General features: G+C 40.4%; 1 protein-coding gene across 1 annotated transcript; it reads left to right on the top strand.

Moving 5' to 3' along the window:
- The first annotated feature begins 392 nt into the window (after positions 1-392).
- On the top strand, positions 393-20,368 carry LOC127645215 (matrix metalloproteinase-14-like). The gene is made up of 10 exons (XM_052128762.1): positions 393-896; positions 8,463-8,611; positions 9,044-9,166; positions 9,626-9,933; positions 10,406-10,567; positions 16,075-16,241; positions 16,340-16,478; positions 16,606-16,756; positions 16,869-16,984; positions 18,389-20,368. Exons 1-10 carry the CDS (start codon positions 804-806, stop codon positions 18,754-18,756), a joined length of 1,776 nt encoding a protein of 591 aa, XP_051984722.1. The 5' UTR covers positions 393-803; the 3' UTR covers positions 18,757-20,368.
- Positions 20,369-26,639: the final 6,271 nt, after the last annotated feature.

Genomic DNA, 26,639 nt, shown 5'->3' with positions numbered 1-26,639 from the left:
TATATATATATATATATATATTGTTGCACTTTAATCTGTTTTGTATACTATTCTGAATCTGATGCTAGTGAAACTTTGTAGAATGGCACTTTTTGCACCACTGTCTTCTTAAGATGGTTGGCTTATGTTTTCCTCTTTTGTAAGTCTTGGATAAAAGCCTCTGCCAAATTAATAAATGTAAACGTAAACAACTGAATGAAATTCGCTAAAAGCTAAATAATACTTTAATTTTTTTTTTATTGTTGGCAGATGAAGTATTTTCTCTGTCCACAAGGTCGAGCCAACCAAAGCAGAAAAAAATCGTCAGCAAGGCCATAATTTCGAGCAGTTGAAGGGAACGGGATGGGCTAATGTTAAGGAGGGAGGACTTTGGGGTTTTTGGATCAGTTTTTTTGACAAGACCTATCGAGAGACCACGTCTACAGCCAAGAGAAAGGGACAGCTGTGCACATGAGAACGAGGACTGAAATTCGAACCAACTAGCGCAATGAAAGAGAAATAGGACAAAGAGAACCAGATTCGGACACCGGTCTCTCAATGCAATATAAAGTTTAGCGAATAAAAAAGAATCGCTGCCCTATACAGAAACAGTCAGTACGTTGCATCATTAATCGATGCAGGATTTGTTTATATTTTGATAAACTTCAGTATTGTCCAGTTCCCGTGAAATTTGAACCACAAAAGTAGTTGGCGCTTTTTTGTTTTAAAAGCGTGGTTGTGTTTTGACTGTTACAAAGATCAACCAAAGTTAACCGAGAGTAATACTACACGTATTTTCATCGAAAGGACTCATCCACTGAAGAATGATTTGGAGCAGGTTTACGGAGCTGTCGCTCATATTCTTGGGCTTTCTGTGCCTGCACAAAGCGACCTCAAAACAAGACCCGAAACCCGAGGTGAGTATCTTGCATTCTGCTTGAGACTTGACTTATTTACTGATAATACATTTAAATCTAGATTGTGCTCTATCAGATGTTATCTTGTGTGAAATGCAGATGTTGAGATTTAGTTTTCGATACATTTTCAAAGTAGAGCAACTTTTAATGAGTATAGAGTTAAGAGTTTGGTTTTTATTGTTGCCTATATTAGGATTTCAAATTATAACTGCATATAATTCATGACGTGCTAACATCCATATAACGGACCTATGCCTATACCAAAAGATATAAAAGATAACACTTTTTAAACAAACACATACCTTAAAGGTAAAACCTTCTGGACAATACAAAAAAAAAACACTACTTATATATGCATGCCACAACACGCTTGACCTTCAATGAAATGCTTCACTGGTAAACAGATCCAGATTATTATAAGAAAGAGCCACACGTGGTACAGACTTGACAAGTTAAGACTGATCATTAAAGTGTCCTTCCTTTGTTAATAGGGTGAATTTCACTAAACCTGTCAAAACATGTCAATACCATATTTCACCCAAAAAATCCCCTCAGACCTTTAAGATTATTATTATTAAAAAATGTTTTGCATCGTGACATTATCATGACAATTAAAAACATTTCCCTCCAAATTCTTTTAAGTTATGCAAAAATCTAATTATTATAACTGTAATGCGAATAAAACAATATATCATTTTTAATTATTTATATGTAATGGTAGGATTTGTTGATGAGAATCACCGTTGAGAACAGTGATCTACTGATATGGGTTTTTCCAATGGCCAGTGCCGATACAATATAGAGCAGTACGGCCGATATACATGTAGATAAACATAATGCAATTTAACAACAGCAAGTCAGATTTCAAGATTTATTCATACTTGCATAAACTTGAAAAGCTTGAAAACAGAAAGTATTGACTATCCATTGACAAATCTGCCAAACACATGCAGTTATTGGCCTATGCCAATAATTGCAGAATGGGCCTGGCTTAATATATCAGTCTATCACTAGTTGAGAATAATACATTTATAAAATATAGAATATATAAAAGACTTAGAGAAATGGCAAAAGTAAAACATCTAGACACATTACAGTTTGAGAATTTGGAGGGGAAATGTGTTCAATTGCCATGACAAAAGTCTCTCAATGCAAAAAAATCTTGATGATCCTAAACAAATACCTTATTTTCTTTAAGCACAATATAATTATTATTATTTGTTTCTGTTTGATTTTGGTGTGACATGATTCACCAAAATACATTTAAAATAATAAAACTAGTTTAATTTTATAGATCACTTTATAGCACTATAATATCTATTTTAACTCACAGTGCAATAATGAAAATCAGGAAATATTAGGCAATTTTATGGATATGTTATTTACAGGATTTGAAATAAAATGAAATCGTTAAACGTAGAAGACTTCATTAGCTGCCAGTCAGTATTAATCAGTGCAGATGTTTTGCCTCAGGGTTTAGCATTAAGAATCTGTGATCTCTCTGCTCAGAGATCAAAGTAAACACTTAGGAAGGTCTAACCACTTAGAGGTACACAATTCTGAATTTAGGTCATGTGAAAGACCACAGAGATTGAAGATGCTGAGGACGCAAAAAAAAATAATAAAATAAAATAAGGGATGACCAATCACCACAGGAAAACAGTAAAGAAAAGTCATGATTGTAATGTTGTGGAGAGTGTGGAATTGATATGCTGAGGATGTGTTAAGACGGAGAGGGCTTTTTTTGCTCCCATAAGCAGAGAGATATAGTGGTTGACATCTGTCTTTAAGTTTGGTCAGAAATGAGAAGAGAGGTTTAGATATTTTACTTCATATAGGCTGTTTTCTTTTTCTCTTTCTGGTCAACTTGGGCTAGCAGGAAGTTATCACAATCCTGCAGGAAGTTCTCCTGTTTCCTTATGGATATCCTATGCTACAGATCCATGCACACCTGTGATTTTGAATTATTGTAGTATCTATATCCTCCAGCGTTTGTTGTGAAAGTTGGAGAAAAAGTCAACTATGTTTATACTCCCACACACTTCTCGTTAGTGACTGTCATGGATAAGTCACCTGATAATGAGTGATACAAATATTTGTGCAGCACTTCCAGGGAGTTGTGAGTTTAACAATATGTATAGCATCATAGTGTTTTATTGGATGGTGCATTTGGCCACAGATGGCTAGTCACATCCTGTATAGAACAGAACCAGAGGAAATGGGCATGGGATTTTCCCCTTAATGGGCTTGACTACACTGCTCTTTTGAACAGATGTGAGATGGTGTCAACCATAAGAGGTTGTGATGTAGTGGCAAAGTGTAGGGAAGGAAGCAGGATGTTAATGGGGGTGGCATGTTTCAGAGAAGAGACACAAAGAGATGGGAAAGAAGGGGGGTTGATCTGTTCAGACAGGAAATGTGGGGTGTAAATGACGCAAGTCTGCTTAAAGATAGAAGTTATTGTTCGCTGTGATGTCATTTCAGAAACAAGAGAATTATAGTATGTTTTATTCTGACCAGGAGACGCACCTCCTGGACAGGAAGAGATCGACGACATGTGAAACAACCAACCACAGCTTGTTTTGTTTTTCTGTGCAGTTTAGGGCAGGGTAAATATGACATTGATGATACAACAATAGTGGACCAGTACCGAAAAAAATCTTGAATATATGGTTCAACAATATCCATTAATGTTTGTAAAAAAACACTGACATAATTGGCAGAAATATGAGTAGACTTAGTGATCAGAATTTCTGTCCATCCACAATTAATAAGTACTTATAATTTCATGGACAGAAAGCAAAAGCAAAATATACGGTACTGCTTGCTTCTTAAATGCATCACACAAAATTTGAATACCTTTCAAAGATCTGAAGTCACAAACCATTAAAACGAGCTAAACTAGTGATTAGCTGTTGCTTACAAGTGCTCATTATATCAACCTAGTTCACCGTTTTGTTTTAACAGTGAACTGATAAAAACCTCTGAGCCCCAAACTTGTACCAGTTCTTTGCATTTTTGTGTGCAAAATACATCAGAAAGTCAAAGGTGGACAGTTGATTAAGAGACTATGAAAATGTAAGCTTTTCTCAGTCCCAGAAACTTGGCATTGATTCTTAGTATAATAACATATTCATAGACTGGCCATCTTGTGAAGCTGGTGTAGCTGCTTGAACCGGGGTCTCTGACAAGGGAGGCGCATGTGCTAACGAGGAGGCTAAAGTCTACAGCCTCTAGCATCAGTCGCTAATGTGCCTCTTGAGAACAGGGGAGTGAGGTTTACACACTGCACAGCACGTACTAGCTAGCTACAGTTACACTGGCACCACCACTATTGCAAAGCACAGCAGTAAAGGATGGTACACAACTAGTCATGGATGTGACTGTCATGTGTCCTAATAGCATGTAGGACTTTCGTGATGAATGAGTTAACTGTACTATGAAAGTGTAAGGGCACTCTTATTTGTGGACAAGTCTCAAGGTGTATGAGGAGGACAGGAAGTATTGGCGAGAGTTGGATTCTGTTTGGATGTGTTTAGTTAGATTTTACAACTTGTTTTTAAGAAATGCAAGAAATGTTGCACAACACCAGGACATCACACATTATGTTTTTTCCCGTTTCAGCTGGCAAATACCTTTTCTTCGCCAAAACACTCTTCACTTCGCATTATTTTATTCTATCAAACTCTTAGCCATCCCCCACCCTCTCATATCCCATAACAAGCCTTCTTTTCCTCATATGGATATAACAGTGAACCTTTGTTTGTACCATGGAGAACTGAGAGTGATACAGCCAGAGAAACTGTGCAAAGCAGTGGATAATGATAGAAATGAATTGAGAAGGCTTAACAGGGATTTAAAGGAATAGTTCACCCAAAGATTTATATTTGTTCATCATTTGCTCAACCTCAAGTCATCACAAACGGATCACATTTTATTTTCATTGCACAATAGGTGAATGTTTGAAGAAAAAAAAACCTCTGCACTCTTTTCCATTTAGTAAAAGCAAATGAGGACTGAGCTGTTAAGCTTCAAAATGACAACAACAACAAAAAAAACATAAAAGTGTTGCAAAAGTGGTCTGTACAACTAAAAAATCTATAATTGTGGTTCACTTCATACAACCACTAAAACCTTGACATTCACCATTCATGCACTTTTATTACAGAAATAGCCATGTCTGATTTCTGAACAAATCTTTGTTTTGAGTCAGATCTTTTCAATTAATCAAGTGATCTGGTTCACAAAACCATTCTAAATGATTTATTTATGAATCGAACTGATCAGGTTCTCGAGTTCAGTAATCTGGTGACAGCGGTTCCTGTCAAGTCAATTTCAAGTCAATTTTATTTGTATAGCGCCTTTCACAACACACATCGTTTCAAAGCAGCTTTACAGAATATCAGCATTAACAGATGATAAAACTGTAATGTCTATAAAGTCGATTAATCATCATTGTGTAATGTAGATAAAAAACTATTTTTAATAGTGTTTAAAAATAATTAAATGATAATTGTATTAATAACCCCAGTGAGCAAGCTGTAGGCGACTGTGGCAAGGAACACAAAACTCCATAAGATGTTGATTATTGGAGAAAAATAACCTTGGGAGAAACCGGACTCACTGTGGGGGCCAGTTCCCCTCTGGCTAACATTATGAATGTAATGTAAATATTAATTATGTATAGGTAAAATCATGGTTTAAAATTATTAAACTTAAAGTGTTAAGGGTCAGTGATTAAACATCGATTGTGTTTGAACTGTAAGATTAATGACCAAAGTCTTTGAAGTCCATCTTGATTAATTGCAGAAGTTCACATAGATGCAGTTGTCCTTGTTAATTGGCTGATGAAGGCTATTGTTGGCAATAGTTAGTCTAAGCATTGTGTTAACACGTCATTGGTGGGGAAGATTTATCAGTGAATAACAACTTAAACATTGGTATGTTTCTCACTAAAAGCTATCACATGACTTTGGAAGACTTGAAGGATACCACACAAGTCACATGGACCACTTTTATTATCCTTTATGGTGCTTTTGTGTCCTTGTTGAAGCATGCAAGATCCAGTCCCCATTCATTGTAAATGCATGAAAAAGAGTTTCTTCAAAGCTTCTCCTTTTCTGTTCAGCAGAAGAAAGAAAGCCATACAGGATTGGAATTACATAAGGGTGAGTAAATGATGACAGAATTCTCATTTTTGGATGAACTGTTCCTTCAACAAAGATGAAATCACAAAGATGAGAAAAGATTCTCTGAGAGGAAGAGAACAAATGAAAAATAGCCGGTTGGAGGAAGGAATAGAGTGTGAGAGAAACAGGAAGTCCTTCTTTTGAAAAAAAAAAGATTCCAGGATTGCATCAACTTGGAATCGATGCCCTAAAGCATCTGACTTGGGACGTAATCACATCTGCTTCCAAAAAATACACACAAAAACACATCACATGTGATCCACATGTTTTTCTCAATACAAGCAACAACTGAGCGAAGCTGTACTGAGGCCCCACTGGGCGTGTTGACCTTCATTCCTGCAGAACAGTTAGAGTAACAGTGGTTGAGGAGGTAGAAAAGGTGGGATTATTTCATAAGAGCTCTGTCGCTGAGGTTTAAATGGAATTAAACAGAAATTCCCTGGGAAATTACTGACTGACAGTGTGGTTTAACTGGAGACTTTGACTGGTTCCTGGAGGGAGTCATAGACAGATATTCCTTATTTTCTTGATCCAACATCATTCTATAACACTGTGACTAGACATATTTTTGTGCAGTCCCTGAGAGAGATCTGACTTTCCCTGTTCTACACAGAGAGAATGCAGCTTCATGGCTGAACAGTCAACATGAAGTTTAATGTAAAACTTAACTTAAAAACAACATAAAACAAACACACACACACATGCAGCATGGCTGCGTGCATCTCTCACTTTCCCAAACTGGCATCTCTGGCTCCCTTTTATATCGCTGTCCCGCTGATCATATGATTCAGTGCACCCTCACGGCCCGGCCATGCCCTCCTCTTCGTCACACTCCTCCCCCGCTCGATTCAGGCCGGGGTGCCATCGGACTGACTTGCCCCTTACATCTCTGGAGGGGAGATGCTGCCCTTCTGGCCGTTCTGTCAGCCAGTGGTCCACCACGACTCCTGGGAACCTGGGGAGAGACGAAGGGAGGCGTGGGGAAAGGGAAAGTGCGAGCAGGAGACACACAGAGATAGAGAGGGTTGGGGAGTAACAGAATACATGTGACTGGAATTTGTATTTAAAATACAAAATTTAAGTATTTGTATTCCACTACAATACAAAATTTAAACAAACAATTGAAATCATTGGTAGTCATGTTGGAAGGTGACATCGAATGGAATCACTGAATGAATCGCACCCTACAGGAGCTGCGCGTCAAGGTAACGAGGATGACAGGAATCACCTGTGCGGGGAAACCAGATTGAAACACGGAGAGTGTTGGAATGATGACTGCATTAAATAGTTAATTTTGTTTCCCTCACGTTCGAATAACGCTGTAGTAGATCTCGGTTAGCATGAAGCCAGATCAGCGCCCATTCGTGCAGGAAGGCTCACGCAATTGACCTCTCCAGGTGGAAAGTTTAATATAAGAGAACGTATTAACAGTCGAAGGGAACTGTTTCACGTGTACATGTTGCCCAAGCAGCCAGTTGCTGAAACAGCTTTATGCAATGCAGCTTAAGAAGAAAAACAGAGTAAAAGTAACACTTAAGTGATAGCAGTCTATGCTGTAAAATTAATGAGATTCTGTTGTGGCTTCTGTTGAAAAACAAGATAATATAGATGGAAGAGCTGTTCTGATGAAGGCAAATGCTTCACAGCAAAGTTGCAATACATACAAATCCTGACGAGAATCACATTTTCCATGTCTATAAAAGGAGTATCTTACTGTCATAGAAATATGCCTGACATTCAACAAGGACAATGTTAATGCACAAATGAGCATAATTCCATATTTCTATTCTTCTAATCCATTACATACACTCCATATACACTACAACGTCTTGTAAATGTGCTGTCTTTATTTATATCACTGATGTTTGTCAGGGAATTGAGTACCGGTATATAATACGATGCAGACAGAGCAAGAACCTCCGAAATAAATTGCACCCAGCCCATTAGCGCTTTGCAGACAGTTTACCAAACCCAGACTTAGCACATGTTTGCATGAAAATACCAAAACTTTATGGCCATGCCCACTGACTTTGCACTTCTGACTTAAAGCATGGTGCTGTACTTAGTGCTACTGCTCTTAAAATAGCACCCAATGTGTCAATATCAGGGGCACAACTATCCATTTAGTACTGCAATCATGCATCAAACTTATGCAACACCAAATGTATAATTGTGTTAATGGAAAGGGAAATTATTACAACCAAAGTGCTTATTTTCTAAAATGACACATAACAGAAAATATCATGGATGACCCTTATGTTAACCTAAACTCAAAAACGGAAAGAATTATAAAATATTTCTACATCCATTATACTTGTAAGATACATTTTTAACAGAAAGGTTTTAGTTACTTCGTTACCTACCTCTCTTGTTCTAGGCATGGCTACAGCAATATGGTTACTTGCCACCTGGTGATCTCCGGACACACACTGCTCGCTCTCCACAGACTGTCTCCTCTGCCATTTCTACCATGCAGAGATTCTATGGCCTGAAAATCACTGGCAACATGGATCCCGCTACTCTTACGTAAGTCAACTGCTTGCATACTGTATACATAATGGTTAAGGAGATTTTAAGTGACTACATTTTACTATTGTATTAACAAGTGTTGTCATGCCTAGGGTTGCATTTCTTTGAAAGCTGACAGTTACATGTCTTTAAAAGGTCTATGCAACCTTTATATCTAAACAAAATGTATTGTCAGTTAGGTGATACCTTTCTCCCTTCATGGGAGCTGTGCATTATTGATCAGTTCAGAAGATTAAAGAGCTAATAAATAAAACATATGTGGAATGGTAAACTTTGTACATCGTGTCAGCATCCCTCCACTGGTGTGCAATGGTGCATGGAAGATGTAGAATATATGAGGACAGAATTTACCGTCCATCCTGTCCAAACTCACTTAAATTAAATCTATTGTGTGGTGGATGATCTAATGTATTGGATGGTGATTGCCAGGGCAATGAAGAGGCCCCGCTGTGGCGTCCCAGACAAGTTTGGAACAGAACTGAAGAGCAACCTGAGAAAGAAGCGCTACGCGATCCAGGGCCTGAAGTGGGATAAAAATGATGTCACATTTTGGTAAGGGCCAACCCAAAAAAAGAACATTCTGGTATCATTTACTCACCCTCATTTCACAACAAAGCCATTTAATTTTCATTTTTGTGTGAACTATTCATTTAACTTAATACTGCTCTATACAATAAAGGAAAAGTGAATTTTAAACTGTATATAGGTCATTTAGGCCTGAATATTCAGACCGAACCATTACCGATTAATTGAGGTTTGCTGTCATAAACGTTTAGATTTGGCAGTGGGAATTCTTCAGTAAATACATACCACACTTATGGAAAAGTCATCTTCGGCCCTGCTATAAGACTCCACTGCAACATGGGCCAAAATTCCTATGTGACTTTTCTGTAATGTAAATCTCTTTTTTCTCCCCCTCTCCTGCCTTTATTCCTCTTTTTCCTATGACTTACTTTTCTCTGATTGCCTCACCAATTCACCCTTTTTTATCATCTTTTTCCTCCTTCTCAGTATACAGAACTACACACCAAAGGTTGGGGAGTACGAGACCTTTGAGGCAATCAGAAAAGCCTTCAAAGTGTGGGAAAGGGTTACCCCTCTGCGATTCAGAGAGATCCCTTACAGTTACATCAGAGACAAGGTTGAAAACTTTGCAGACATCATGCTCTTTTTTGCTGATGGTTTCCATGGTGATGCCAGTCCATTTGATGGTGAAGGAGGCTTCTTGGCCCATGCCTACTTCCCTGGAAATGGCATTGGAGGGGATACACATTTTGATGCAGCAGAACCTTGGACAATAGGCAACCGTGATCTGTTGGGTAAAGAGTGCAAATATCAGTAGAAGTTAAGGAATACCCTGGATCCCCTTGGGTTCTCAATTGTTTGACAAATATGTCAGTATGGTTGGTGGTTCTTGTTAAAACATGCGTAAAATAGTGTACTGTAGATAAAATTAGAATGCCCTGCTTTGAATATTTGTGTAAGAAAGCAAAAGGCATGCCCAAGCATGTGTTGTGTTTGCTGGATATGTGTATGCTTTTGTTGCACTGGGTTTGACCCCAGGCCTTGACTCAGCCTTAAATTTTCATGAGATTGTTTGGAACATCTTTGTCTGAAAAGCTTTTTTATTCTCTGAATTTTCCTGCTTTGACCTTAATGCTAATATTCAAAAAGTTGTTTTGTAGTCACTACACTGCATGTGACACTACTGTGAGTAAATGATAAGTGAATTACAATTTTTGGGTGAACTATTCCTTTAACCTAACATGGTTATCTCTTACTTTCACACAGGTAATGACGTGTTCCTTGTGGCTGTTCATGAGCTGGGTCACGCCCTGGGTTTGGAACACTCCAATGACCCCTCTGCCATCATGGCCCCCTTTTACCAGTGGATGGACACAGAGAACTTTGAACTTCCTGAAGATGATCGAAGAGGCATTCAGCAGCTTTATGGTAAGGAAGGCAATGTCTTAACAACTTTAAATAGTTCCACCACACTATACTTCTGTTGAAGATGTGTAGATATTACAGGTAATATATTGTGGCAGACAAGCCTCTCGTTCATTGGGAAAGAAGGAACCGGATTAACAATCAAAAAGACTTTATCCATCCATCCATCCATCTTCAACCGCTTATCCGAAGTCGGGTCGTGGGGGCAGCTGCTCCAGCACAGGGCCCCAAACTTCCCTATCCCGAGCCACATTAACCAGCTCTGACTGGGTGACCCCAAGGCGTTCCCAGGCCAGTGTGGAGATGTAATCTCTCCACCTAGTCCTGGGTCTTCCCCGAGGCCTCCTCCCACCTGGACGTGCCTGAAACACCTCCCTGGGGAGGCGGCCAGGGGCATCCTTACCAGATGCCCAAACCACCTCAACTGACTCCTTTCGACGCAAAGGAGCAGCGGCTCTACTCCGAGCTCCTCACGGATGACTGAGCTCCTCACCCTGTCTCTAAGGTAGAAGCTCACCACCCTTCTGAGGAAGCCCATTTCGGCCGCTTGTACTCGCGACCTAGTTTTTTCGGTCATGACCCAACCTTCATGACCATAGGTGAGGGTAGGAACAAAAAGTGACCGGTAGATCGAGAACTTTGCCTTTCGGCTCAGCTCTCTTTTCGTGACAACGGTGCGATAGAGCAAATGCAATACCGCCCCACTGCCCCGATTCTCCGGCCAACCTCCCGCTCCATTGTCCCCTCACTCGTGAACAAGACCCCGAGGTACTTGAACTCCTTCACTTGGGGCAAAACCTCATTCCCTACCTGGAGTACGCACTCCATCGGTTTCCTGCTGAGAACCATGGCCTCAGATTTAGAGGTGCTAATCCTCATCCCAACTGCTTCACACTCGACTGCCAAGCTGATCCAGTGAGAGCTGAAGGTCACGGACCGATGATGACATGAAGACAACATCATCTGCAAAAAGCAGCGATAAGATCCCCAGCCCACCGAACTGCACACCTTCCCCACCCGGACTACCTCGATATCCTGTCCATGAATATCACAAACAGGATTGGTGACAAAGCGCAGCCTTGGCGGAGACCAACCCCACATGGAATGAACTCGACTTCGTGCGAGGACCCGGACACAGCTCTGCTTTGGACGTACAGGGATTGGATCGCCCTAAGAAGGGACCCCCCACCCCGTAATCCCAGCAGCACCTCCCACAGTCTCTCCGGGGACCCGGTCATACGCCTTCTCCAGATCCACAAAACACATGTAGACCGGATGGGCATACTCCCAGGCCCCCTCCAGGATCCTTGCGAGAGTAAAGATCTGGTCTGTCGCTCCACGGCCAGGACCTAAAACCGCATTGTTCCTCTTCAATCCGAGGTTCGACAATCGGCCTAACCCTCCTCTCCAGCACCTTGGAGTAAACTTTACCAGGGAGGCTGAGAAGTGTGATACCCCTGTAGTTGGCACACACTCTCTGATCCCCCTTTTGAAGAGGGGAACCACCACCCCGTTCTGCCACTCCTTAGGAACTGTCCCAGATTTCCACGCTAATGTTGAAGAGGCATGTCATCCATGACACCCCTCCACATCCAAAGCTTTCAGCATTTCTGGTCGGATCTCATCAATCCCCGGGGCTTTGCCACTGCGGAGTTGTTTGACTACCTCAGTGACCTCCCCCAGGGAAATAGAATCTGATCCCCCATCAGCCTCCGGCTCTGCCTGTACCATAGAGGGCGTGTTGGCATTTAGGAGTTCTTCAAAGTGTTCCTTCCACTGCCCAATAACCTCCTCGGTTGAGGTCAACAGCGTCTCATCTTTGCTGTATACAGCTTGGATGGTTCCCCGTTTCCCCCTCCTAAGGTGGTGGACGGTTTTCCAGAAGCACTTTGGTGCGGACCAAAAGTCCTTCTCCATGGCTTCTCCGAACTTTTCCCACACCCACTGCTTTGCCTCCCTCACGGCTGAGGCCACAGCCCTTCGGGCCTGTCGGTACCTTGCAACTGCCTCCGGAGACCTCCGGGACAACAAATCCCGGAAGGCCTCTTTCTTCAGTCGGACGGCTTCCCTGACCACCAGTGTCCACCACGGTGTTCGAGGGTTACCACCCCTTGCGGCACCTAAAACCTTGAGGCCGCAGCTCTCCACCGCGGCTTCGGCAATGGAAGCTTTGAACATTGCCCACTCCGGTTCAATGTCCCCAACCTCCACAGGGATGCGTGAAAAGCTCCGCCGGAGGTGTGAGTTGAAGATCTCGCGGACAGGGACCTCCTCCAAACGTTCCCAGTTCACCCGCACTACTTGCTTTGGCTTCCCAGGTCTGTCCAGAGTCTTTCCCCACCCCCTGACCCAACTCACCACATGATGGTGATCGGTTGACAGCTCTGCCCCTCTCTTCACCCGAGTGTCCAAAACATATGACCTCAGATCCGACAACACGATTACAAAATCGATCATCGACCTTCGGCCTAGGGTGCTCTGGTACCACGTACACTTATGAGCATCCTTATGTTCGAACATGGTGTTTGTTATAGATAATCCATGACTAGCACAGAAGTCCAATAACAAACATCCACTTGAGTTCAGATCAGGGAGGCCGTTCCTCCCAATCACACCTTTCCAGGTGTCCCTGTCATTTCCCACGTGTGCGTTGAAGTCACCCAGCATCACTATAGAGTCCCCTACTGGGGCCCTATTCAGGACTCCATTCAGGGTCTCCAAGAAGGCCGAATACTCTGAACTGCTGTTCGGTGCATATGCACAGACAACAGTCAGAGTTTTCCCCCTCACAACCCGTGAGGCGTAGGGAGGCAACCCTCTCGCCCACCGGGTAAACTCCAACGTAGTGGCGCTCAGCTGGGGACTCGTGAGTATCCCCACACCCGCCTGTCGCCTCACCCTGGGAAACTCCAGAGAAGAATAGAGTCCATCCCCTATCCAGGGGTACGAATCCAGAGCCAAAACTGTGTGTCGGTGTAAGCCCCACCAGATCCAACTGGTAACGCTCCACCTCCCTCACCAGTTCCGGCTCCTTCCCCCCCAGTGAGGTGACATTCCACGTCCCCAGAGCAAGCCTTGCTGCCCGGGTCTGGTCCGTCGAGGTCCACGGCCTTCACTGCCGCCCATATGGCAGCGCACCCGACTCCTGCGGTTTCTCCAATGGGTGGTGGGCCCAAGGGATGTAGAGGGGCGTTTCACGTCGCTTCTTCGGGCTGTGCCCGGCCGGGCTCCGTGACAAGCCCGGCCACCAGGCGCTCGCCGACGAGCCCTCCATCTGGGCCTGGCTCCAGACAGGGGCCCCGGGCTTCCGCCAGGCAGGGTAACTCCTCCTCTTTCCATTTTTTCCATAGAGTCATTGTGAACCATTCTGGCCCCTCACCTGAGACCACTTTGCCTTGGGAGACCCTACCAGGAGCACATGCTCCAGACAACACAGCCCTCAGGATCATAAGGGCACACAAACCTCTCCACCACGATAAGGTGCTGGTTCCCGGAGAGGAAAAAGACTTTAATTCAACATAAACACTGAACTGAAACATAACAAATGCGCATACACAAAACACTGCGTGCGTCTATCTATCTCTCTCTGGGATCCCCAGTTTCTCCTTTTATCACTCTCCCAGTGATTGGGCAACTCAGCACCGTGCGTGCATCTTCTTGGCCCGGCCACGCCCTCCTCCTCGTCACATACCCCCACTGCCCGATTCAGGCCGGGGAAACCTCTGGTCTGACTTACTCCCCCCTCCCTTCCTGGAGGGGAGAAATTGCCCCTTTGGCCATTCCCTCGCCGGCTGGTCTTCCCCGCCTCCTGGGTACCTGGGTTGGATGAGTGTAGGGGAGAGAGAAAGATAGCAGGAGAGACAGAGAGGGAGAGAGAGAGAGAAAAATTAAAATGTAAAAAACACTCTGGTTCCTGACAACGGCCCCATTCGGTCCTCAGCCAGCTGTCCTACGTTCCTCTGCAACGCTGGGCAATGGCACTGGATTCTGCCTCCTGTCGGCCGGCAGTGGCTCATCTGTCCCCTGGTGGATGGCAGCGGTTTCTCCGGGCAGGTGTCACGGAGCTGTTGCATGAAGGCAAATGGGCAGCCTCACGTATCCATCTTTATCGAACAAAAGAGTTGTCGGTGCTATTTGGGGCTGTGACCGACCCGCTGCAAAATGGACTTCTTCAGGTCATTGCACACCAGGATAGTTGCCACCGGTAGTTTCTGCGCTGCGAGCAGGGCTTCCACAGACAACAGTGGGAAGAATCTGACCACCCACTGAGCCTGTTGTGTCCAGGGTCGTGGGTGGGGCTTTCTCCCAGTGCAGTAAGCTCTGGATCGCCTGCCGGTCCTCTGCTTGAGCCCAAAGCACCTCTTGAAATCGTCGATCCTGGTCCTGGCACAGCTCAAGCAGGGCCTGATGTTGAGCATGATGCATGCTGGTGAGGGTCTGGATAACTTCCACCAATGGTGAGGACTCCATGCTGACGTATATTTCCTCCATATTCATGGGTTTTGGCACTAGTGTAACAGGGTTCATTTGTGGTGTAAAGGAGGAAACGGGACTTCAACTCAAAAAGGGCAGTCTTTAATAACAACTTAAAGGAGACCTAATATGCTCCTTTTTACAAGATGTAATATAAGTCTTAGGTGTACCCAGAATGTGTCTGTGAAGTTTCAGCTCAAAATTCCCCATGGATCATTTATTATACCATGTTGTAAATGCCTCTTTTTGAGTGGAATCAAAAACATGCTGTTTTTGTGTGTGTCTCTTTAAATGCAAATGAGCTACAAATTTCTGGATTTTCGTGAGGTTTGTGAATTACATCTTTTATATCTGCATATTTGCAGAAGGTATATAATGGAAGTTTTTGATATTTGCCTTTTATCATTAGAAAAGAATGTTAAAAGTGACAGAACCCTAAGAAGAGGCTGATAGATGGGTTAGGGTTTGGTAAATTTACTTTAGTTAATTTGAGTGCTCCACAGAATGCTGGATCTGCTCAAGTTTTGTGAGGTTTGTTTATTACATCAGTTTAAACGAGATATGCGCATATTTGCAGACGGTATATGATATTAGTTTTATTAATATTTGCCCTTTTATCATTAGACAAGTAAGTTAAATGTTACAGGGAACTGTTTAGGAGAGAGAGAGAGGGAGAATGAAACAGGTGAGCACTTTATCATTATGAGCTCTAATGCGTCTGCCATGGCTCTGATATCCGGACCGTTTAAATGAGACTATGTTGCACACCAGTCTTTTATTGTAGTAACACGATGGCACATAACAACAAAATGAACCGTGACTGGTCGTATACATGTCTCAGTCGCTTCACATGCAAGCAGGCGATTTTCGGCACCCTCAAGAACAAATCGGCCTAACAGGATTTATTGACCCTGGCGGTATATCGGTCGACCAATATTAAGAGCTTGTACAAATATTTGCAAGCAGACATCTCTCTTCCAGTTACATTTGCTAGTTGTAGATAACATTATACATTCTCATATCTTTATGCTATGTAGGTCCAAACACCGGAGGCGCTCCACAACCACCTGTCACCCCTCAGACACCCCACCACACCCCATACCCCACACCACACAGGCCAAGTGGACCTAGCTTTGGCCCTGATATCTGTGAGGGCCATTTTGACACCATTGCCATTTTCAGAGGAGAAATGTTTGTATTTAAGGTACTAATGGAATATTTGTGTACATATTGATTTGGATTACATACTGTAGTGCATGTATTGTATGTGTATTCATCAATAGCTCTGTCTCTATGTTTTAGGATAAGTGGTTCTGGCGTGTCCGTAATAATCGAGTTATGGAAAATTACCCCATGCCAATTGGACATTTCTGGAGAGGTCTGCCGACAACTATTAATGCTGCCTATGAAAGAGAAGATGGAAAATTTGTCTTCTTCAAAGGTAATGGTCCTCTTCTGTCCTCTGATTTCATTGGAAAGAAGTGGGAAAAACTTGTCCATCACCTTTAAAAGGCCTGCTTATTGCTCCAGTTTCCAAAAGCAATACGTTTGTCTTCTCTGTTTTTCAGGGGACAGGCATTGGGTGTTTGATGAGTCAAACTTGGAATCAGGTTACCCAAAGACCCTAAGAGAGATGGGCAATGGTCTCCCTAAGGACAGACTGGATGCAGCCCTCTTGTACACCCCAACTGGCAACACGTACTTCTTCAGAGGAAACAAGTCAGTATTGCTTGATATCCCATAATACAGTGTGAGGCATGACTCAATTGAGCACAAAGGAAATGTACTTGTATATGAAACACTTACCTGTATATTTTGTATCTTCAATCAGATATTATCGTTATAATGAAGACACGAATACAGTGGATTCAGACTACCCCAAACCTATGAGTAAATGGCAAGGTGTTCCAGACAACATCAAGGCTGCCTTCATGAGTCGAGATCAAAGTGAGTCTTTTGTCTCTTTATTTTTATTCTTTTTTTTTAACTATTAACTTTGTTAATTCTTTATCTTAATATGTATACTTTAAGACAGACACATGCACAAAAAAACGCATTAACACAAATAAACACCTATTCATATTGACAATGCCCACGCATTTGCTGTTATAAAGCTTTAGAGAGCTTGCCTTTAAAGGGATAGTTCCCCCAAAAATGAAATATCTCTCATCATTTACTCACCCTCATGCCATCCCAGATATGTATGACTTTCTTCATCAGAACACAAATTAAGATTTTTAGAAGAATTTTTCAGCTCTGTAGATCCATACAATGCAAGTGAATGGTGATCAGACCTGTGTTGCTCAAAATAATCACATAAAGGAAACATAAAAGTTGTCCATAAGACTCCAGTGTTTAAATCCATATAATCAGTAGTAATATAATAGGTCTGGGTGAGAAACAGAATGATATTTAAGTCATTTTTTACTCTACTGAACCAACAGTACAGCACAGAGCTGAGATATTCTTCTAAAATCTTTGTTTGTGTTCTGCTGAAGAAAGAAAGTTATACACATCTGGGATGGTTTGAGGGTGAGTAAATAATAAGATAATTTTCATTTTGGGGGTGAACTATCCCTTTAAGAGTACAAGTATTGACAGAGTAAAAGATGATCTGTTGTTTTGGGCAATCAAAGACTTAAATTTAAAGACCTTTTAAAGAAGAAAAATTGAATCAAAAAAGTATTTGAAAATCGGACAAAAAGCAAAGGTACAAGACTTACCGTCTTTTACGAGGGCACAAACTATAATCCCATGAAGAATTGCAAATTACTTACTAGAAATAAAAATGATTGAAAAACTATTGATTTCAAGTTGTTAATTGGTGTTAATTCTATTGCAATATATTCAGATATACACTAATATATAAGTAGTTTTGGATTGTAGGGAGACCGATTTGATTAAGTCATTCATACTGCTTCATGGAAGTGGGAAGTCGCTACAGAGCTCACTTTGGTGCGCTTTGTTACATTTATGCATTTGGCAGATGCTTTTATCCAAAGTGACTTACAGTGACTTACAGTTGTTCACTGCCATTCTCTGATTGGTGGATCTTTCTCTTCAGGTAGTGTATTTTTTTTTTTTTTTATGAAGTTGAAATATAAATAACTGATGACTTCAGTAGAAGCATATACAGTACCACCGATTAACAATCTCAGAGATCAAGGTTGGTCAAAGTTATCCTTACAAATCAGTTCACCTATAGAGAACATGAATTGGATTTTTACCACTAGAACCAGACTGTTGCTCTTTATAGTAGTGTGCATTCTTGCACTGCGTAGGAACTGTGGTGGTTCTGCAGGGATGCTTAACCCTAACCCTAACCTGGTCTTTGCTTTCCAAAATTCACAGGTTACACTTACTTCTACAAAGCCAATAAGTACTGGAAGTTTAATAACCAGTTATTAAGAGTGGAGCCTGGATACCCCAAGTCTGCACTTAAAGATTGGATGGGTTGTTCTAATGAAGAGCCCAAAACTAATGGTGACGGAGGAAGTGAAGACAAGACTGAGGATGAGGGCACAAAGGAGGAGACAGAAGTGATCATACTTGAGGTTGAAGATGCACCCAGCAGCAGTGGAGGGGTGGCAGCTGTCGTGGTGCCACTTGTGCTCCTGGTATGCGTGATCTTCACGCTCGGAGCGCTGCTCTTCTTCCGTAGGTATGGCACACCGAGACGCTTGCTCTACTGCCAACGCTCCCTATTGGACAAGGTTTAAAGGTCTAAAGAAGGGAGAACAGTGGAAAGAAGTGGAGAAGAGGAGAGAATTAAGAGAATACAAGAAGGGGATTTATAGAAGCAGTACAAAAAGAGAAGCGCAAGTCAAAAAGGGACTCTTTATCGTTTACTTTAAAAATGACGCCACTCTTTTTTTATATTTTGTAACTAGTGGTCTTAAAGGGTTGGTTCATCCAAAAATGTAAATTCTGTCATAATTTACTGATTTATTGTTGTTCATACCTGTTTGTATTTCTCTCCCCTCTTCTCTCACTGTTTTTCTTTTCTTTCCCTTCTGGTGTAGTACATGACGTCAGCTCATCGCTGTTTGTTTAGCCTTTTTTTAAATGTCATTTTATAGTTGTGGTTGTTGTATGTCTGACTCATGAATTCTTACCCTCTGTCAAAAACAGAGGGTAAGAATTCTCTGTTTTGTCCAGATGTTGACAGACTTTCAGAAGACTTTGTACTTATCTCAGGTTGATGCAACCTCACTTCCATATCAAGAACCAAAATTAACCATGGTACTATCATGGATATTCTCATGTGGTACCATGATACATAGTTCTCAGAGTCATGGAAAACCTGAATGTGTCAGGGAATTTTTAAATCGTGATTTCTAGATTTAGAAAAGTTGTAGTAATCTCTATATTGAGGATACCATTTTTCTCTTTTTGCTCTGCTATATTCTGTTGGCAAGAAATTGATCTTAGTAAGTACAGTTTCACAAAATGTTTTACATATTTTTCAACATCCTTCATTTGTCAAAAGGAATAGGAACCCTGATGGTACTGGACATGTACATGGCAATACCATGATATTCTTTCAATATCTCCACATATTCATGTTACCATGGAACATCAATATCGTAACATTCATTACCATGGTATTATCAGATACCATCACTGTACATGGTGCCACAACAGTACTATTTGTAATGGTTCCCAGATGCACAGTTCAAAAGGAATAGTTCATCCAAATCTTCTGTCATAATTTACTCACCTTCTTGTTCTTCCAAATCCTGAACTATCCCATTAAACACAAGAATAGCAAAGGGCTGCTGTCTCTGTGCCCTTCCCACCCCATGCAACAGTTTAAAGAATCAAAGAACTACCATTTCAAAGATAATTGATACTTAACCCACTGCCAGTGCCTTTAGAAGTCTGCAAAGCTGTGCTGTCTGTCTGTGTCCTCAAGTAGTATGGATTTATATTGTACTGTATTTTAAATAATTACTATTATTGATAATGATGATGTCATTATCATTATGACTATTAGCATTGTTATTGTTCACCATGACAAGAATGTGTTTATTATTATTATTATTAATATTGTCATTAAAATGTCCTGCTGGACAGGCAAAAATTGATGTCTTATGAAGTGGCCTTAATTTTGGGGAAAGTGAATGGGTGGGTTTTTATATTTTTGAACTGAAATAAATTAAAAATATGAATTTTCACTGCTTGTGTTTACAATTATTCAAAACTTGTGGTGCTTTTTTTTATTTAATTTTTTAGCTTGGAATATAAAATTTGTGGGGGAAAAACAATAATACTAATAATAATTGAATGATGATGATCATTATCTTAAAAAATGTATTGTGCTTGTGAAGTCAGAAATAAAATATTTTGTGTTTTCTTTCCTGTCAGATTTTTCTTTCTTTAGGCTTGTTACTTTCTGCAATATTTAAAACATTTTGTTTCCAAATCCCAGATTTGTTTAGCCTTTTTTCCCATTCACTTCCCTGTTCAACACTGATTTGAAAGGAAATGCAGCTCTCTCTATCCTATACTCCAGCTGTTCCTCTTAACCTGCATCCAAGTCCAAGACTTTTAACTTTCTTTAGCCATATTTTCCAAACTTCTCTTTACCTCCCTAAATCCCCTTTAAGAATAAGAACTCAAATTAGGGAATCTCATCCAATGCCATAAATAATTACCAGACAATAAGACAAACTTCCTGCAAGACAACTTCTACATGTTCTTTTTTTTTTCTTCATAGAAATGCAGCTCTTTCTTGTCATTTTTGTCCATACTCCTTTCTCTTCCCTCTTGCTGGCACTCGGAAACACTTGGCCATATAAGTGGGACGGAAAAAGCAGGCTATGTCCAAGGATTAAGTGAAACCAGGAATGATTATAATTTTGCAAACTCTTTGGCACATTTCACAAGGAAACATATCTCTGTTAAAATGAAAGTGTGTGTGTCATTGAGAATAATTACACTTCCAGATACTGATTGAGGCTAAATCATATGTGTGTCTAAAATAGAGATGACATTCGCAGTTCTGTATGTGTTGGTATTCGATAAATGAAAATAGATACAGTACAGTGGAATGTAAAGTGCAAAATAATAATAATAATTTTCTTAATCAGATTTGTCTTGTTTTCCAGTCACATTTTTTGAACATCCATAAAACAATATCAATTTACTTGAGAGGCCAAATTTTTAATAATAATACTTTTTTTAAAAAACATTGGGATTTGTTTTCTTGTTTTAAGCATAAATCTCATTACATTTAGTTTAATAATGTAGATTAATGTTAATAGAAAATCTTAATTTGAGTCTTAATTTCTTATGCAGTTTTATTTTTCAAGGAAATGTATGTTGTTTTCAAGATGTTGAGATATTTTCATCTGAAAACTGATTATGAAAATGATCTTTTTGCAGTGCATTTGCTGTTAAAGAGTCTTTGTGAAATAGTTAAATTTGGCTCTCAGAGGCAAGTCTTAAGGGAGGCAAGGGGGATGGACATATGGAAGCTAACACTGAAAAATAGATCCATCAACAACATCTGGATTCCAAACTGCTTCGATTGCAGGACAAAGAGAGGCAAACAGGGCTTATCTGATTACATACTGTTGATGTAACATAAATGAAAGGACCTATAAGATTGCATTGGCACTGGATGCCCTCCACAAACACTGTTCTTTTTAGATCATTAAAATTAAAACCTTTATTTTTTTTTTTTCAGATCAAACATCTGTCTTAACATATGTGAAGTGTGATTAAACAAAAAAGGAAGACCTTCAAAGACTGTTTAAAGGGATAGTTCACCCAAAAATAAAAATGCTGTTATCATTCACTCACCCTTATCTTGTTTTAAACTTATATGACTCTTTTTCATGGAACACAAAATTAGAATGTTAGCCACAGTCCCCATTCATTTTATATGCATTTGCAAGTGTTTCTTCAAAATGTGACTTTTTGTGTTCCATAGAAAAGTCATACAAGTTTGGAATAACATGAGGCTGATGATGACATAATTAGAATTTTTGGATGAAATGTCAATTTATGTCTCATTTAATTGTGAATTTTTGCTCCTAAAGGCTGCTTTTTGTATATATTTCAGTCCGACCATTTCCCCCTACACAAGTATTTTATATTTTTCACCCTATGCTGGTTTTAAGCAAGTTCAATCTTTTCCCAGCTGATTCTGCAGTATGAAAAACAACCTCAGCACTTTCTGAGCTGCCCACAATTTCCTCAATTTCTCTCTCTCTCTCTCTCTCTCTCTCTCTCTTCTCCAGGCAAGTAGATTTGAATTTCCTCAGTTTCTGCTCAGTGACTTTTTTTAACTCACTAAACTGGCTTAACTGAATACATTAAGCAGCACCACAAACATTTCAAGCCTCTCTCTGAACACACTTTGCCCCAGTTTATTGCCTGCTTTTTGTTATTGTTTTATCTCCTGACACTTCTGTGCTTTTTGAAAGTCAGTTTCATGCTTTTTAACACCATTACCTCACAGAGTTTCTGTCCACGTTTCATTAGCAAGATTCCTGTCTTCCCTAGACTAAAGATAAAACGTACATGCTTTAAAATGTCAAATAAAAGAGATTGAAGGAATGTGGTATGAAAGAAAACCCATTAAACATTACCATTATGAGGAATTAGCTATTTAACCAAAAATCATCTATTATAAGTCAGATACTGTAACTGTCTAAATGAAGAGAGGATTATATGTATAAAGAGAAATTATAAATGTATTGGAAAGAAAATTGTGTTAGTGATTTTATTATAATAATTGAAATTTTCTGCTCAGTGCATGCACATATTTTTATATGATCAGGCCTGTACAGGATATAATTGTACATCACTGATGCAGTCAAAGTTACAAAGTCGTAATGTAGGTTACACATGGTTTTAGTTTCAAGCCACAAATTCACCAACAGATCAGACTCAGAAGACATTCTAACACCTAGTAAACATAGCTACATTGTATTTAGCCAACAATTGGTGCTCTCTAGTTGAGTCTAGTACATTTCCAAGCAGAAAAATTGATTTAAACAATAGATAGACAATGGCAAAAACTTCTGCACCCTTTGTTGATATCTTTCATTTGCTTCAGTATGTGCACAATGTGTTATCACAGTTGCTTCTCTGTGGTCTTTATGTGTGACAAATATATTCCTCACAAGAACACAAATTACATAATTCCAGCTTACACATCAGATATACAGTATAGTAAGTGTGTGTGCTTTTACAGTCAAAGACTGTCATTAAGGGGTATGCATATCATTACACGGGGCTTTGCAAGTGCTGGTATAGAATACATCCATTTGGTAATGCTGAATATGCTGGAAATGCATATAAAAGACTAGAAGCACCTGCACAAATGTGTTGAGCTATGGTAAACATACAGTCAACATTGAAGACAGGGTGTGGTATGAGCAGAGGGTTGTTTTTTCCAGAATGCCAGATGATTCACTGTGAAAAAACAGATTGTAGGAAGTAAAACAACCAACATCTCTTAACTCATAGCTTTGGTTCTTTTTCCTACTCTTTAAAGGTAAACATTTTCAAAGCGGGAGGAAAAGACTCCCCACCAGGAGCTGCTGAATCAGTCTTTTACCCTCCCTCCTCTGCCTCACCAAACCCAACTACCCTCACTCTGACCCAGTCACATCCTCCAGGAAACCTCCCTGCTTCAAATCGGATCTCCAATAGTTCACTGCAATTTATCAGGACTTTACCTTAGGACTTTAATGAATGTACTGCCACATCAGAGGCATGAGGTCTATGTTCCCCTGGTCTCTGTCTATAATATTTCCTTTTCCATGGGGTCACTCTTTTCTCGAGAATTTGTGTTGCATTATGATCCTTTGCCCCTCCTCCACCTTACAACACTAAACCACATATGGTTCTCATATATAAATCCATGTCATCATTTCAAGGTCTAATTCAAAGTAAAAGAAACATGGAAAACAAGGTGTAAAATGGTGCATAAGAAGAACAACAAATACTACTTCATGTAAACCTCATGTAAGCTTAAGAAGTGGTCATTGAAAAATCCATATTAATCAACCTTTATTCTGAGTACCATTTGTTTTAATATCTATTTTGGTAATGGCCCTGCTAAAAGACAGTGGTTTCCAGCTTTTGTGTGATAAGCAGAACTGCCAAATCTGACTCTATTTGTATAAAGAATCTAGGTTTTTACAGCTTGAAATATTTGGGGTAGCGAAAGAAATAAAGGGGGTTAGAAAGAGTTCTGAGAAGCCACATCAGAGGTGGGCTTTGAAAAAGGAGCTGGGAGTCTTGTGGTCGGTTTCTCAGACTGCTGGACACAAAAGACAATGCCGTAGGAAGGAGGGGGGAAGGGGTTGTCTGCCGAAAGATTGCTTACTAGGGTTAAAATGTGTTCACATTGCTCATTCATCAGCAGTGATCACACAGAGTGGACAGGATGTGGTATGGTAAACCTAATCTAAGGGCTGGGGTAGTATGACCACACTTACATTACCAGACTTCTACCTGTACAAGTGGTTTTAATTGTTCTATGGGTTTCTCAATGCACCCTTAAAGGAATGTTTCAAGTTCAAAACATGTTAACCTCCACTGACATCATCTAGCTGTAGACTACCACAGATATAAAAATTAATTTAAAAAAATTCACAATAGAAGCATGGGCATTAATGGAGTGATATGATAGGTGTGGTGAGAAACAGATCAATATTTATGTCCTTTTTTACTATAAGTCTCCACTCCAGCCCTCCTATAGCGCTCTTCTCTGCTGAGAGTTCTTCTTCATTTGTTTTTAGTGATTTGCATTCTTCGTACATATCGCCACCTACTGGTCAGGAAGGAGAATGTATAGTAAAAAAGGACTTACATATTGATCCGTTTCTCACCCACACCTATCATATTTCTTCTGAAGACATGGATTAAATTACTGGATTCATATTAATTACTTTTATGCTGCCTTTATGTCCTTTTTTGAGCTTCAAGTTTTGCACACTGTTGACTTGCCTTGTTTTCTTGTGTGGACAAACGTTGTTGAGATATTCTTCTTAAAAAATCTTTGTGTTCAGAAGAAAGAAATTCACATATGGGATTGCATGAGGGTGAGTAAATGATGGGAAAATTTACATTTTTGGGTGAACCTTTTCTTTTAGTTAAAACCTGAAACCCGTCTGTACCCTAGACAAATTTGATCATGAAATCAAAATCGCTTTCACTCTCTTTATAATTTCTTCTCCAAGTAAATTTGTTGCAGTAGGCTGTATTTTATTGGAGCATTGAACCATACTGAAGGGGAACTACTGTAAGCATTACTAACAGTGGAAACAAGGCAGCGGGAACAGATTTTGAATGGGGGTGCTAAAGACGGATGGACATCTTGGTGACTTATCTCTCAAGGACAAAATGGTATTAAGATCTTTGGGACCAACACAGACACCTTCAGCAGAAACAAGACGTCCAACATAGCAGAGATCTCTTTTGAAGAACTCCCTTTTGGTTGGTCTGAGTTTCACCCCATGACATTGCAGTGCTTTTAGGATGCTTCTAAGTCTCTCAAGATGGTCCTTAAAAGTCTTGGCATAGCAAAGTATATCATCAAGGTGAGGTATGTGGCAATTATCTCCTAGGGAGTCCAGAATATCTTCCCTCAACCCCCAAGGTGTGATGAAGGCTGTCAGATGTCTGGATTTCTCAACCACAAACTTGGTGATATGCTTTCTCTTCATCAAGGACGTAAAACCAGCTGTAGCCCCCTAACGTGTTAGTGAGATCTTAATGTAAAGGATGTCTGTCAGGTACTTTCTTCTGGTTGAATGAACAATAATCAATACACAGCCGAAGTGAAAGATACCACCAGATAGTTTCAGCTACAAAAAAAGTTGGGGGTTCATGTCACCCCAATTTTATCACACTAGTCTCATATAAGCCTATAACATAGAGTTTGTCTTTTAACTATACTTCAAAAACAGAACTTATAGTTTATACCAGTACAAATCCTTGTCCAACAGACTTCTGTATGCTCATTATTGTAAACAATTTTTGCTTGTGTTTATTGAGGAAGGTGGTGGTGTAGTGGTCTAAGCACATAACTGGTAATCTGGTAACCAGAAAGACACTGGTTTGAACCCCACAGCCACCACCATTGTGTCCTTGAGCAAGGCACTTAACTCCAGGTTGCTCCAGGGGGATTGTCCCTGTAATAAGGGCTCTGTAAGTTGCGTTGGATAAAAGTGTCTGCCAAGTGCATAAGTGTAAATGTAATGTATGTTTTCTGAAGTAATCGACAGCATTCCACAGGTGCTGTCATCAGAGCATAACTTGTATTTTGAACCATGAATATTATTTTAGGACTGGATCCCACGTCCTCTATACACTGTCTGACTGGCATGGTCTGTGGATATACAATTTGATGCTGCACTGCCAACCAAACAAACTTCTTATGTACCCTTCTATCGGCCCAAAAAGCAACTTGGAAACAAACACACACACCTCCCTGCAAAAATGAACTCTAAAGAGTGATTATTGAAGTACTGTACGAAATGCAACAGACTGCTAACACAAATCAAGCAGGAAGAGACTGTGGGTCACAGGAGTGGTGCTGAGCTGTGTGTGGGCATGGGAGGGTCTACCCAGTTCAGCT

The sequence above is a fragment of the Xyrauchen texanus genome, chromosome 6, assembly GCF_025860055.1.
Source record: "Xyrauchen texanus isolate HMW12.3.18 chromosome 6, RBS_HiC_50CHRs, whole genome shotgun sequence".
In the NCBI taxonomy this organism is placed as follows: Eukaryota; Metazoa; Chordata; class Actinopteri; order Cypriniformes; family Catostomidae; genus Xyrauchen; species Xyrauchen texanus.
This window is presented reverse-complemented; position numbering and strand designations above follow the sequence as displayed.

Excerpts from the sequence above, each read along its gene's own strand:
- LOC127645215 (XM_052128762.1), top strand. The coding sequence starts at position 804 with ATGATTTGGAGCAGGTTTACGGAGCTGTCGCTCATATTCTTGGGCTTT. Across the intron at positions 9,934-10,405 it reads AGGCAACCGTGATCTGTTGG|GTAATGACGTGTTCCTTGTG; the intron begins GTAAAGAGTGCA and ends ACTTTCACACAG. Across the intron at positions 16,757-16,868 it reads TACTTCTTCAGAGGAAACAA|ATATTATCGTTATAATGAAG; the intron begins GTCAGTATTGCT and ends ATCTTCAATCAG.